The sequence below is a fragment of the Monodon monoceros genome, unplaced genomic scaffold (assembly GCF_005190385.1).
Source record: "Monodon monoceros isolate NGI ecotype Baffin Bay Population unplaced genomic scaffold, NGI_Narwhal_1 Super_Scaffold_4, whole genome shotgun sequence".
Classification (NCBI taxonomy): domain Eukaryota; kingdom Metazoa; phylum Chordata; class Mammalia; order Artiodactyla; family Monodontidae; genus Monodon; species Monodon monoceros.
Genome location: NW_021703781.1, coordinates 23,252,210 through 23,267,040, shown reverse-complemented (window position 1 = coordinate 23,267,040; position 14,831 = coordinate 23,252,210). Strand labels below are relative to the sequence as shown.

The 14,831-nt window shown below is 34.9% G+C and overlaps 1 protein-coding gene across 5 annotated transcripts in view; it reads left to right on the top strand.

Annotated features, from left to right (window-relative positions):
* Positions 1–14,831, top strand: part of P4HA1 (prolyl 4-hydroxylase subunit alpha 1) — a 97,641-nt gene that overhangs the window by 55,570 nt on the left and 27,240 nt on the right. For 3 of the 5 annotated variants that reach the window (XM_029245721.1, XM_029245717.1, XM_029245719.1), the window contains 4 exons: positions 90–329; positions 3,117–3,313; positions 6,036–6,212; positions 8,221–8,291. In XM_029245721.1, coding sequence (XP_029101554.1) covers positions 90–329; positions 3,117–3,313; positions 6,036–6,212; positions 8,221–8,291 — 685 coding nt within the window. Of the gene's footprint in view, positions 1–89; positions 330–3,116; positions 3,314–6,035; positions 6,213–8,220; positions 8,292–9,314; positions 9,386–14,831 lie in introns of all 5 variants that reach the window. The other 2 variants (XM_029245720.1, XM_029245716.1) reach the window with 1 other exon arrangement.

Genomic DNA, 14,831 nt, shown 5'->3' with positions numbered 1-14,831 from the left:
GGGAGATAGTACTTTGAAAGCTGTGTAGTCCTAAATAAGTATATAATAGTATTAAGATTCCTAAAGTTCTCTGTATTTTGTTTCCATAGGAGTAAAACACAAATCATTTCTAACAGTTGAGGACTGTTTTGAGTTGGGCAAAGTGGCCTACACAGAAGCAGATTATTACCATACAGAACTGTGGATGGAACAAGCACTAAGGCAGCTGGATGAAGGCGAGGTTTCTACAATTGATAAAGTCTCTGTTCTAGATTATTTGAGCTATGCAGTGTACCAGCAGGGAGACCTGGATAAAGCACTTTTGCTCACAAAGAAGCTTCTTGAACTAGGTATGTTAATTTGGCCTAATTCAAGGTTAAAGATGTATTGGTGGATATATAGATATACTAATTATAATTATGTGTGACTGTATATATTTGTCATATAGCTTTGGTACTTTTTATTTGTCGTAAGTCAGGAGCTCATCTGTCAGACATACTTTATCTTTCTGTTTATCCTCTAAATAAATGGCAACTGGTCTTTCTCACCTAATAGTACTACAACAGTAGCTGTGTTTCTCTGCTCTTGTACTCTTCAGGTATTTCAGAATTGGACCTAACCTAGCTAACTCAATCAAAAATATTTGTTTACCCTGTTGCCATATTAAATATTGACTGGTGTTCTTTGAAGGAAGTTTTTGGTTTATTGCATTTCATATTCAGAAATAGTGATTTGAAATGTCAACCTAAATAAAAAGGTAAAATGAGGCAAACTCAAAATTGTCAAAAACATGAGTTTAGTTAGTAATAGCAGAGGAATTGCATTCAGGACCTGCAAAATGTAGGAAGCTACAGGTGAGTCCATTGAGGGATTGGGGTAGGCTGTGTTTATGGGCAGGGAATGTAAAGAGGGGAAAGTTCAGTTAGAGTCTGTTCAAATCAAAAACAAATGGGGACTAGCGTTGAACATTCCCTAAGCAGACAAAACCAGTCCAGTCATACAAACAAAGCACAATTCAGCTTACTTTTTTTTTTTTTTGATGGTATGCGGGCCTCTCACCGCTGTGGCCTCTCCCGTCGCGGAGCACAGGCTCCGGACACGCAGGCTCAGCGGCCATGGCTCACGGGCCCAGCCGCTCCGCGGCATATGGGATCCTCCCAGACTGGGGCACGAACCCGTGTCCCCTGCATTGGCAGGCGGACTCTCAACCACTGCGCCACCAGGGAAGCCCTCAGCTTACTTTTAACACCAGCTCAACTTGGGTGATTTCTTGTTCATGCCCCTGGAAACCATAAGCAACATTTCCTAAGATTGATATGAGGCAACCCTTGACCAATTCCCTGTAATTTAAGAAAATTCCAATATTATCAGTTTTCTGAAAATCAGACATTTATGGGAAATCAGTCTCTCAGTCCTTAAGTTTTGTGGTCCTGAGGGCACATGCATGAGATTTTCCATTTTATATCCTCTGGTTGAAATTCTTTCATAGAAATAAATAGACTGGAAATATATTTGATTGTCATATTCAAATGTTAGGAAAATATGATATCTTATGAAGATTTTACCACTAGTGTTTTGAACAGAGATATAGTATTTCTGTAAGTATGAGCCAGGGGCCACATGCATCAGAATTACTTGGATACTTGTTAGAAATGAAAATTCCTTGATCTCCATACCATACCTACTAACTCAGAATCTGTGGTGGAGTTGTATGCTAAAAAAATTCATGTGGTCTTTGGTGTATAACGAAGCTTTAAAACTTAAAAAAAATTCTTTTTATGAATAGGTAAATATGTGTATATTAGGAGAGTTGAACAGTTCAAAAACATTGGTCATCTGAAAATAAGCTTTTTTTTTTTTTTTTTTTTGCGGTACGCGGGCCTCTCACTGCTGTGGCCTCTCCCATTGCGGAGCACAGGCCCCGGACGCGCAGGCCCAGCGGCCATGGCTCACAGGCCCAGCCGCTCCGTGGCATGTGGGATCTTCCCGGACCGGGGCACGAACCCGTGTCCCCTGCATCGGCAGGCGGACTCTCAACCACTGCGCCACCAGGGAAGCCCTGAAAATAAGCTTTTGATAATTAGGTTACTTCTTAGTTGAGTGAATTAATAAATTGAGATATTAATTCAACTATCCTTTTTTCCCCAGCATTTTTTAGTGATATTTTTCCTCCTGACTTAAAAAATACTTCATTCATTGTAGAAAAAAATACAGAAGAGTCATCACTCAGAGCCAATCACTCAGAGATACCCACCAATTTTTTTTGTTTCCTCGTAGTATACCCCCTCCCCCCTTTTCCCTTTCTTTTACAAAAGTAGACTCATATTGTGTATATCACAACATATATTACGAGCAGTTTCTCAAAGACAAGAAGTATTTTACAAATCTAAGGCTAGATTTTTTAAACACTTCAATTAATGTCACAAGTGAAGTTCCTGTGTTCTGTTCTGTCTTTTTCATTTGTGTGTGTCTGGTGGTTTGGATTTTTTTTCTCCTGGATGGGTGGAGTAGTCCTCCTTTCCCCTACTAAAAGATAGCTAACAATTATGACTAGCAATTCCAAGGCAGTTAGTGGATTCTGGCTTATTTGAAAATTATATTTTTAGTTTCTCTTTTCCATCTCACTTAGAATTTTGGGACAGAAGTCCACTCAGCCCTCAGAAGTAGACTGTGTTCTGTGTTTATAATGTGTCTGCGGTAAAGGTTGCTTTTGAACTGTATACCTTGTCTTCCTCATGGTCATTACATTTCAATCTCAGAAAAATCTTTTCCATTGCTTCAAATAAGTGTAATAAGTAATACTTTAAAATTCATTTGACATCAAAGCTGATTAGTAACTTCTCACATGGAACATTCTCAAAGCACAAGCGGTAATTGCTACTTTGAAATAAATGGCTGATTCCATCTCCAGAACTCTTTTTGTATAGGGTGACTATATGTCTTGATGTGCTTTGGGCAGTACAGGTTTATACCTATTGTTTTGGTATAATAATTTTCATTAGTGCCTCCTTTCACTCTCAAAAGCATCCTGGTTTGGAAGGTAAATTTATATATTCCTCAATTTGTACATTGTTGTATTCTGATGCTTGAACAACTGTAAGCTTACTCATGGACATGCTTTCTTTCTTTTCTAATAGATCCTGAACATCAGAGAGCTAATGGTAACTTAAAATATTTTGAGTATATAATGGCTAAAGAAAAAGATGCCAATAAGTCTGCTTCAGATGACCAATCTGATCAGAAAACCACACCGAAGAAAAAAGGGGTTGCTGCGGATTACCTGCCAGAGAGACAGAAGTACGAAATGCTGTGCCGTGGGGAGGGTATCAAAATGGTAAAGTGGAAAAGCCAATTGTGTGTGTGTGGAAGTGGATGTGTGTGCGTGTTTGTATTGTACATAGTTCTAGAGAGATTCAGAATTCTTTTATTTTTAAAATTTGTGATAAAAATCGAATTATTGATAAAAGTATTACAGTATGCCACATCACTTTATTATAGGTGTCACACTTAATATGCTCCAACCCTTAGTAAAATAGCTTTAAAACAAAACTTGTGGATCATATACCATTACAATGCGTTTTTGGTAATTATTACCCTTTTCATAGATTAAAACAGGCTTTTTAAGGTGAAGAATCAGATTTTTTTTTTTTTTTTTGCGGTACGTGGGCCTCTCACCGTTGTGGCCTCTCCCGTTGCGGAGCACAGGCTCCGGACATGCAGGCTCAGCGGCCATGGCTCACGGGCCCAGCCGCTCCGCGGGATGTGGGATCTTCCCGGACCGGGACACGAACCCATGTCCCTTGCATCGGCAGGTGGACTCTCAACCACTGCGCCACCAGGGAAGCCCTTTGTGCATTTTTAATATTTCTTAAATGGACGAAAACATTTCACTAGGCAATCCTGTCAAGGTTGACTAGGAGCAGAACCAAAAGAGATCACTGTATAGATAAATCCACTGTTTCATAGGGTGGTTTAGAATGGTATATTATTTCTATTTAAGATTGCTGAAATCTCTTTTGCATTAAGATATAAGAAAAAACTTTATCACTTCCCTTAAATTATCAAATTCTTGGGCTTCCCTGGTGGCGCAGTGGCTGAGAGTCCGCCTGCCGATGCAGGGGACACGGGTTCGTGCCCCAGTCCGGGAAGATCCCACATCCCACAGAGCGGCTAGGCCCGTGAGCCATGGCCGCTGAGCCTGCGTGTCCAGAGCCTGTGCTCCGCAATGGGAGAGGCCACAACGGTGAGAGGCCCGCATACCACACACACACAAAAAAAATGCACAAAGACTTTAAACAGATTTTGGCTTTAACAGTTATTCTTTAAAATACTAAAACATGTCTAAAAATATCCCTTTGTTTATTGTATATCTATATTTATGTATTCATACTCAGATTACCAGTGCTTCAGGATACTTAATAGGTAATAGGCCAAAAATAATAAAGTTCAAGCGTGGGGAACATAGTTTTTGTTCAGCTTTAGGACTTTTCAGATCCTTTTTATGATAATGTGCATTATGGATAGGATATACTTTGTTTCTCAACATTAATTGATCATGGAATCCTCATTTAAGGAATATCATGTGGTACTAGTGTTCAGTTGAATGTGGGCATACATAGAAGGAGTTAGTGAATTTTTGAAGTGAGTACTTTTAAGTGAAAACATTTGAATAGTGTTTAACTTTTTCTCTACTACTGATAAACTGAAGCTGGGTTTTACGTTTTTATGTTGATGACTTCCTGGTATTTGATGACTCACTGTTGACAGCCTAACCTGTAACAGCAAATAAGTAGATCATATTTATGTTGACATTTTTGATAAGTTTGTGGATTTCCAGAAGAACATGTTTACTTTCGCTTTGGGAGCTAATAAGTAAATACAAATTAGACTCATGAAACATTTTTTTAAAATTTCACATCTAAATATTTTAGTGTGTGTCTTTTAGAGATAAGGACTCTTAAAAAATAACCACAATACCATTATCATGGTATTTCCAGTATCACAGTATTCATAGTAGTTCCATAATATCATCAAATATCTAGTCAGTGTTCAGATTTCCAATAGTAAGCAGATATTTTTTATTGCCCTTAGAATCTCTTAAAGAAGAGAGCAAAATAGAACTACAGATATAAAAACAGAAGTCTCTTAATTTGCCAGTTTGTTGATGTAGCACACACACGTCAACTCTGCCCCAGGTCAAAGGAGCATCCTTTTTCTCAGAATAGTTAAATTCATCTCATCATCATATAAAAAGCTTATTTGATATAAAACCTTGGATTTGATTCTAGGTAAATAAAGTACAAGAATAAACATGAATCATTATTTGTTTTTGTATAGTTAATAATTAAAACCAAAACTAATATTATTCCTACCTCATAATATGAAATACTTGTTTAATCAAGAGAAGAATCAGCAATGGAATAACTTATTTAGTTAATATAATACATAGATGATTGAAAGGAACCTTTATTTGTTTTGTTGACCACTCTGTCTTTAATACCTGCTAGTAAAAGCACCTGGCTTCTTTGTTTAATAACTTATTTTCTCTTTTTCAGAGCTACCCATTTTCTTCTTTACTTTAAAAAAAAAAATCCCTTAAATTTTTTTAAAATTGGGAGGTATTTGGGAAAACCTGGTTAGGTTTTGTTTTGTTTTCTTTTTCTTTTAGAAACTTTCTGAGTGCTTCCCAGTTACCTTGTGAAGTTTGGAGCAGTGCTGGCCATTCATTTCATATTTCTATAAATATTTTATTATTTCTTTCATATTTACAATGCCTGAACTTTATTTTGATGAGAGAAGGGGTTAAAGAGAAACCTCACCTTTTAAAAATTTAAGGCCTACCATCTCTTCCAGAAAATAATCATTAATAAAACTTTTACAATCCTGAAGGTCCCATTTGATGCAGAATATTTGCAGGGTACTGTTTCTTTTGTGTGTTCTTCCTCAGATACTCTGTGTATACACTAGCATGATTATTGTTTCTTATCTTCATAGGAACAAGCATTAAAAATATTATTACTCTAATATATTTATAATATTTTTAACTTTATGTTTAGACTCCTCGGAGACAGAAAAAACTCTTTTGCCGCTACCATGATGGAAACCGGAATCCTAAATTTATTCTGGCTCCAGCCAAACAGGAGGATGAGTGGGACAAGCCTCGTATTATTCGCTTCCATGATATTATTTCTGATGCAGAAATTGAAATTGTTAAAGATCTAGCAAAACCAAGGGTAAATAATTTTTTCCTTTTTTTCTCTCCTCAATTTACTCTACCGGTGTTTCAGTTTTTTCCTTTGCAAGATTATAAAAATGATAATTGACATGGCAATAAGCCCATAGATAGTTTTAGATATTGTTGTTGCAAACTAATGGCATTAACTAAGCTCTGTACCAGTTGTTCTCTGTTATCAGCACAAATAACATACCTTGCAACTGGGTTTTAAGCACTTATTTATGAAAATCATAGATGAGATTTTTATTCACACTTGAAAAATTTGTGTTTCAGCACCTTCCTGAAAAAGTTTTCTATGTACTTTGGAGCCCTTTAATCTCAGAGACTAATCAAAGACCAACTTTTTATATCTTCTATAGTTTTATCTGAAATAATACTTGAAGTACTTTTATTCCTGTTTAGGTACATTATTACTAGAAGGATATAGCTGGGTACAAACATCTTGCTAATCTGAAATAAGGACATCATAGTTTTCTGACTTCAACCCACGTCATTTATCTTAATAAGAAAAACAATTTATTGTAAATACAATCCTATAAACTTAGTGTTTAGCATAGAAATTCTTCTTTTGTGGGAGTGTGAGAAAGACTGCCCTTTATGCTCTTGCCTTTTTTCCCATCAGCTTGTTCTTAAAATCTGTTTGGTCTTATTGATAGTAAAATACAAACTGTCATCATTTTCATAAAGAGATTATTAAATAAACACTAGGAATATTTTTGCTCAATTATTACACAGGAGTTGGCAAATTTTTCTGTAAAGGTCCAGATAGTGAATATTTTTTAGGTTTGCAGGCTGTATAGCCTGTTATATAACTACTTACCCCTGCTGTTGCAGTGCAAAAGCAGCCATAGAAAATACATAAATGAACGTGGCTATATTCCAATGAAAGTTTATTTCTAAAAGCAGGTAGCTGGATGAATTTGGCCCATGGACCACAGTTTGCTGTTCCATGTTATATCATAAAAGTTGAGTTGTCTGGATATCTGTACTGTAGAATAAACTTGAAGTCAGAATTGTTGTTGTTGTTGTTGTTAAGTTTTACTACTTTTCCAAATGGGTACTTTTTGTATTTTACTAAAGATTACATTTTAAATGGAAAAGACGAGTTTAATATGTATGGATGTTGTCCAAGGGAGTTCTTATAAATCTCTTAAGCAGAATGCCACTTATAATCACATCATATTCTGTCATTCTCTCTTGGATTTTAGTTCACTATTTGTGGTCAGTAAACCAAAATTACCTTGGTAGAATATTTATTAGGAGTTCATTTCAGCTTGGAGATCAAGTCTTATATTTCTGGGTTTGGAGGCCTCAATCTTCAAAGTGGATGCCTCAGTTGGATCATTTGATCAAGAAATTCAATGACAATAAAAATTTTATACTCTTTTGTTAACATCTGAATCATCCTTCATTTTTAGAAAAAAGTTTAAAATCATTATCTTGGCTGTCATCTCCTGTTTTTTAACATTTATGAGTTCTTTTCATCTGTCTTTGTGCTCATCCAAGATTATTTCACTGTTTATGTGAAATATATGAGTAAATATCTTGAAGGAAGAAAAGATGACCTAGAAACAAATTTTGAACATTATCTTTGCAAACATTTCCATCACCGAAAAAATTAAAACAAAAAGTTTGGAATGGATTATTAACTGCAAATAGCCATTCTTATAACTATAAATTAGACTTCAAATTTTAGAAATTTCTTTTCCTCACGTCACGTCCTCTAACCGTTGAAAGAAATTTAATTTCCAGTCTCTTTTGTTTGTGTACCCTCCATTCACACAAAACAAAAACAAAAAATTTTAAAGAACTTTTAAAAATAGAAAATATTTAAAAATCAACAGGCTTTCAAGGCTAAACACAGGTGACTGGAAGTCTATGGAATTACTTTCTCTTTTTAGCCTCCTTTGTAAAAAAAAAATCCCAGAATTCTGACTGATTGGATAAATGTGATTCTTTTTTTTTTTTTTTTTATAATGCAACTATTTTGATGGTTGGCTTCACAGCTGAGGCGAGCCACCATTTCAAACCCAATAACAGGAGACTTGGAGACGGTACATTACAGAATTAGCAAAAGGTAAGAGATGTGTATGCTGCATATTTTGCCCTCTAATGAGTGTTTTGTACATCCTACAGGAATTATTCATTTAAGGGAAGTAGGTCATTTTCAGTCTCCAGTCAAGTCACCACCTATTTTTACGCATGGATAAACTGCTTTGTGTTTCACAGGTCTTTCCCTTTAACTAGAAGTTCTGTTTTTAATATTTAATTGGTCTGTTATTTTTAGGGAGTTAATATGCTTTGCATCGCTCTTCAGGTTAGGAATCAGATATCCAGGAAATGGCTTTTATACTTGTTTTCTTTTTCCTTTTTCTTGCCAAAGAGGGGGGGAAAGAAAGCAGCAGCCTGGATTAATCTGGGAGTAGTCTTTGTTTATGTAGTTCTCTCATATTCATAAATGCTGTGGTGAATTCACATCATTCTTCATGATGATTGTATTGGCATTTGTTCATGCATCTTATAAAATAACATTGTCATTTTGGAGTAATCTATTTCTCCTGTTGGAGTTTTTATTTTAAAAAACTTGCTGACTTAAAAGCTGGCAATGGAAAGAACAGAGTTATGCTTCAGATCTCAGCCTTTCAAATGCTATTACTTCTGAGTTTAGTTGCCTTTTACTTCACCAGAGAGATTTAACAACAGTTATAGCTTGGTGAGAGTTTTAAAAAATGAATTTAAAGAGACTAAAGAGACCACTAATTATTCTTTTGTCAAATAATTTAAAGAACATTAAACTTCTAGATCTGAGAAAGCACCTGTGAAACCCAGTGCTATAAAAAATTTACATAGAGCTTCAAATGATTTTTAAAAAAAAGTGAAAGGACAATCTACAACAAAAATCTGTCAACCCATTTTCTCTTGATTTGGAAGTGGCTTTTCTTATTGCCACCTTTCTAAATGTTTTTGCTGATTCGAAACCATTACCTACCATCCAGACCAATCTGAACCCTTCCAATCACCTGTGGCTTGGCAAAACAAAACAAAAGCCCCAAATTGCCTGCTACGTGAGTAAGTCCTTGTCCTTTCTCTTTTTTTGTAGCTGAGCCGAGCTACAGTACATGACCCTGAGACTGGAAAATTGACCACAGCACAGTACAGAGTATCTAAGAGGTAAGGGAGTAATGGGAAGAATTTTAGTCATATTTGGACTATTTTCTTTCTTGAGAATCTAATTTTCATAAAACCCATCATATGATTTCTAAGAACTAGGGTATTAGGCATAGGTATTTGATGACACCCGTGCCTGACTTTTCATGATGGACGTGGTTATGCGGCAGTTAATAGAAATTAACTAGATTTTAAAATGCCTGCTGAGATATCCCAAACCCTACCTGATAAGTGAAGCTGTGTTCTCATATTAAAGTAAGGGAAGTTCCTAAAGAGTCTTCATTGACCAAGGCCTAATTTGGTCTCTGTAGTAAAGCAGGGGTTGAAAAATCTCTGGGTTACTCAGTAGGTAGTGAGAAAATGAATGCCTTGAAGGATTACCTAACAAATCCTCTGCAAGTCAGTTGGTTTCAAATTCTTTGCTTTTAACAATATTTAAGAGAATCTCCTTAAGTTATTGGCTGATAGATCACTGAAATAATTTTTAATAAAAGGTCACTATGTAACTTATTAGTGTATATAACATATAGGAGCTTACAAAATAAGTGACATTATTTCAACAGAACTCCTTTTCCATCTACTTATTTACATAAAGGTTTCTCAGCTCTCATAAAAATGAAAATAGAAGTATCAGTGAGCTGAATTCCGTCTCATTGTAGCAATATTTATTCACAGATACAATACCTAATTGAAAATAACAAAATAAGCTTTTATCCATTCATTAGGAATCTTTTAATATATTTTCACTTTTTATATTTGATGATGATTGTTTAATCATGTTTTTTAATGTATACTAATTATAATTGTAATAACCCATTCTAGGAGACATTTTTTTTTAACACTTAGGCCTTTATGTTATAGGAAATTTATATTTTTATCAGTTTACATAAATATTTTTCTTGTAGAGAAGTATAATGTGATGAATAAAAGACTTTTGGTCATAGAAATATATCACTCTAGGGCAGGGCTTCTCAACCTCAACACTATTGACATCTTGTATCAGATGATTGTTGTTTGTTGACTGACCTGAGCCTCATAGGATGTTTAGCAGCATCTCTAGTGCCCACTGGATGCCAGAAGCACCCATCATCCCAGTTGTGACAATCAAAAATGTCTTCAGACATTGCCAAATGTACCCTGGCAGGCAAAATTCCCACCACCATGCCTGGGAACTCCACCTCTCTACCCCTGTTGAGAATCACTGTTTAAAAATGGAATGAAAATGCAAGTTCAAGGAAAAAAAGAAAAGAATAATGTAAAATTTCCCAGTTTTTAAAAAATGCTTCATTAATATATATTTTTTAAAGTGGATGATGGTGGGCATAAAATCATTATGGTATTTAGAGTCCACTGGATACATAAAACAAGTAATCATTTTTCAGAAATTACCACTGTTTTCAGTATGACAGAATTAAATCCTTTGAAACTCTTACGATGAAAAATTTCATTTGTCACCTAAAAATTGTGCAAAGGAGTACATAGATTTTAACAACTATCTTAGGCACTCAAACAAAAAAAGTTAACATTGTTGCTATGAGTCATAGCAAAAGTACTATAAAGGCTAGATAGAATGCATTGATTTCATTTTCTTAATTACTGTTTTTAGGCAAAGCTTTATGTCCTTCACATATTAACCTTCAGCATCCCCACACACATATTCTGGTCTCCTAACTGTTTGCCCTATACCACTACCTGTCCCCTTGCCCCTAATCACATTCCTATAATGTGATTTTGATTTTAGTAACACTAATACAAGGTAAGGATTTGCAGTAACTAATTTGGATAGACATGTTGAGCTATGGCTTATAATGCTTCTGTGCATAGTAATTAACCCTCGTTTTGAATAAGCTAATTTTCCATTTTACAGAACCTTATTCATGTCTAAAAAAATGAAGCCGTTATCTATTTTTAATAAAATAACTAAATCCATTGTATATTTTGTCAGAGATTACATGATGTTAGGCATTTTTACTGTCATAAACCTAGTAAGTATCTAAATTTTCCAGATTTTGCTGTTTTTAGGAATCATTTAAAACAAAATTTTATGAACTTAATGTTCTAGAAGTCATTTTTGGAAATTTTCTATATATACAATAGACCTTTTGACAAAATATTCAGCCCACAGAGTCATTGGGCTTTTACCAACAAGTCAAAATAAATTACTCGCAGAAAGGTGGTCTACAAACATTTTTTCTCTCTTAGGAACTAAATACCTCTAAATATTTTGAACTTATTTTTTAAATATTATAATTTTATAGCTCTGAGAAGCAATTTTATTGGATTTTTGAGAAAGGCCCAACCATGCTTCATATTATTTATAATAGCAGAAGATATTTAGCCAGTAGCATTAGAAGCATTAGAAGACTGAGTAACACTACAATAAATTCACACAGGCTTGGCAAAGTATGCAGTGTGGGTGTGTGTTTGTGTTCAAAACAACATAGTAAAAAGAAGAGTTCCACAGCACAGTGATTTTCATCTTTACTCTTAAGGAAAATTGTTCATCAGCCCTTTTAAAAATAAAATATATATTTTGAGGGAGAGCTCTTAACTGTTAAGGAAGGAATTTGCTCCATAAAATATCAAATACATTTCATATTTTAACAAATTAAAAGTTTCTACTGTTTTGGAAATTTAATAGCTATGTCAAGACATTTTCTACCCATCACCGTAAATCTGAATTTTGAAGATTTTACAAGTGTAATAAATGAGTGTTTTCTGTTTCCTTCATATTTTATGCCTCTGAAGAAGGCATCTCAAACGCAAAATAGCAGAAACAGTTTATGTGTACTGATGTCAGTTAATGTTGATCCCTTTTACTCTGGGAACATCTGTATTTTGAAAGGGTCAGAAGGGAATTTCAAATATCTGTATTTTGAGAAATTTCTTAAGTGATTGCATCATCATCTGTGGAAGTAAAAATATGTTCCAGTGTTCTAGCAAATAGAATTTTCCTTGGGCAAAGTATGTGTGTAATTCATTACTGTTTAAAAACATAAAGTTTTTATTTACTTTATTGACTATCTGCGAACTTCTGGCAAATCATTTTTTGTCTTTTCCAATATTTAAAAAAAAAATTTACTACGACTTGTTAATGGAGAAGCTAATAATTTTGACTAAATCAAAGAAATGGAATTTTAGTTTTTGAGAGGTAAACATTCAGTTATATGCTCTGAGAAGACAGTTTAGTTATTTGAGCTTATAAGTCCAGTTAAAGCAACATAAATAATGAGATATGCAAATAAACAGTCTACTTAGTGTGATAGAAAAAGCTTCTTTGATTCTGGTGGAATCAGAATCACTTCTTGGAAGTGATTTCATTTTTTTTACTTTCAAGTACATATTTCCTACAGTATGATATTTTATTATGCTTAAGATTTAATTTACCCCCCCATGTTAAGGAGCAAATACAGTGTAAAAATATTTTAATATTTTTACAATATAGAGATCAATGCAAATAGCTTTGTTTTTTTTAAATTTAATTTTATTTTTTATACAGCAGGTTCTTATTAGTTATCTGTTTTATACATATTAGTGTATAGATGTCAATCCCAATCTCCCAATTCATCCCACTGCCATCCCACCCCCCCCGCAAATAGCTTTGAATGATAATCAAAATTTTTTTTAAGTGCCATAATTTTTTTTAATGAATAATTTTTAAAATAAATTTATTTATTTATTTTTGGCTGTGTAGGGTCTTTGTTGCTGCACACAGGCTTTTCTCTAGTTGTGGTGAACAGGGTCTACTTTTTGTTGCGGTGCGCGGGCTTCTCTTTGCGGTGGCTTCTCTTGTTGTGGAGCATGGGCTCTAGGCGCGCGGGCTTCAGTAATTGTGACACATGGGCTCAGTAGTTGTGGCTTGTGGGCTCTGGAGCGCAGGCTCACTAGTTGTGGTGCACAGGCTTAGTTGCTCAGTGGCATGTGGGATCTTCCCAGACCAGGGCTGGAACCCGCGTCCCCTGCATTGGCAGGTGGATTCTTTTTTTTTCTTTTTTTTTTTTTTTTTTTTTTTTTGTGGTACGCGGGCCTCTCACTGTTGTGGCCTCTCCCGTTGCGGAGCACAGGTTCTGGACACGCAGACCAGGTGGCCATGGCTCACGGGCCCAGCCGCTCTGCAGCATGTGGGATCTTCCCGGACCGGGGCATGAACCCGTGTCCCCTGCATTGGCAGGTGGACACTCAACCACTGTGCCACCAGGGAAGCCTGGCAGGTGGATTCTTAACCACTGTGCCACCAGGGAAGTCCAAATTGGCCTAACTTTTAACAACAACATTGCCTTCTATTGGGTAGAACAGTGGTTCTCAGATTGAGATAACTGAAATGGATAGATCTATAGTGTTGTATAATTGTCCCACTAAGAACCAAAGGGACTGGATAAATTCCCAGTGTGGATGATTAGCCTTTCTTTGTTAACTATTAAGCACTTAGAGAAGAATTATTGAAAGTTTCGCCCTCTGTAATTGGCACTTTGGGCCCTGAATTATCTTTTGCCTTTGCAAAAAATCACATAGTGGCATTCAAATTATATTAATCATATTTCCTTTGGAGGTTTTATAACAATCTTCAAAACCTCCAAAATGGTGTTGTCTATTTGCTTGAGCATGCCTTCCTTAGTATTAGAAATATAGTCATGCAGTGTGAGAATGTTTCTCCTTATTTAAATAAAGCATTCCAGTGATATTTTTAAAAAGCATATATTAAACGAATAATAAAGATTTTTTAACAGTAGAAATTCATTAGAAATGAAAAAAATATATTGCAATGTTACTCTGCATGTACAGCGTAGCTCTCAGGTTCCTGTCATTAAGAACAAAAGAAATATATTTTGGATTATCTAGTTATTAATGGAAAAAAAGGACACATATATAAAATTATCTGGAGAAAGAATTCTGTTTTTCTCCTGGCACTAAATTATGTTTTGTGGAAAAAACACTGTAAAACTTAGTTGACATTTTCAATTATAATTTTACAAAAGATAAAGAATGTTGTTCAAATGATTTTTTTTCCTGTTATAGTAAATATTATAACTTTACATTCTAACTCAGTTAAAGCACTGAGTACTAGAAGAAAGAATGTTGATTTCCGACTACTTAATTTAATGTAGGAGTAAGACTTCCAGATCCTAAAGAATAGACAGTTAACATATTACAGTATCGTTGTCTCCTGAATTTTTAGCAGTGTTAAAACAACTCAGAGCTAATTTCTTCACCTACCTGATAGGTCTACAATAATGTTGCTGAAGACAGATTAGCAGTAATGCTTTAAGGGTGGGATCTAGATGAATAAAATGTTTTAAACATATGGAGTTCTCCAGCTTAGGAAAATCTTAGTATATTTTGGAGAGGTTTTCATGTAAAAGTCAAATTAAGTGAAATAACTTCCTATGTGGAACTCATTTTCCTCTCTAATGACTATGGCAGAACCACAGTTAAGATAAGTTTATATTTA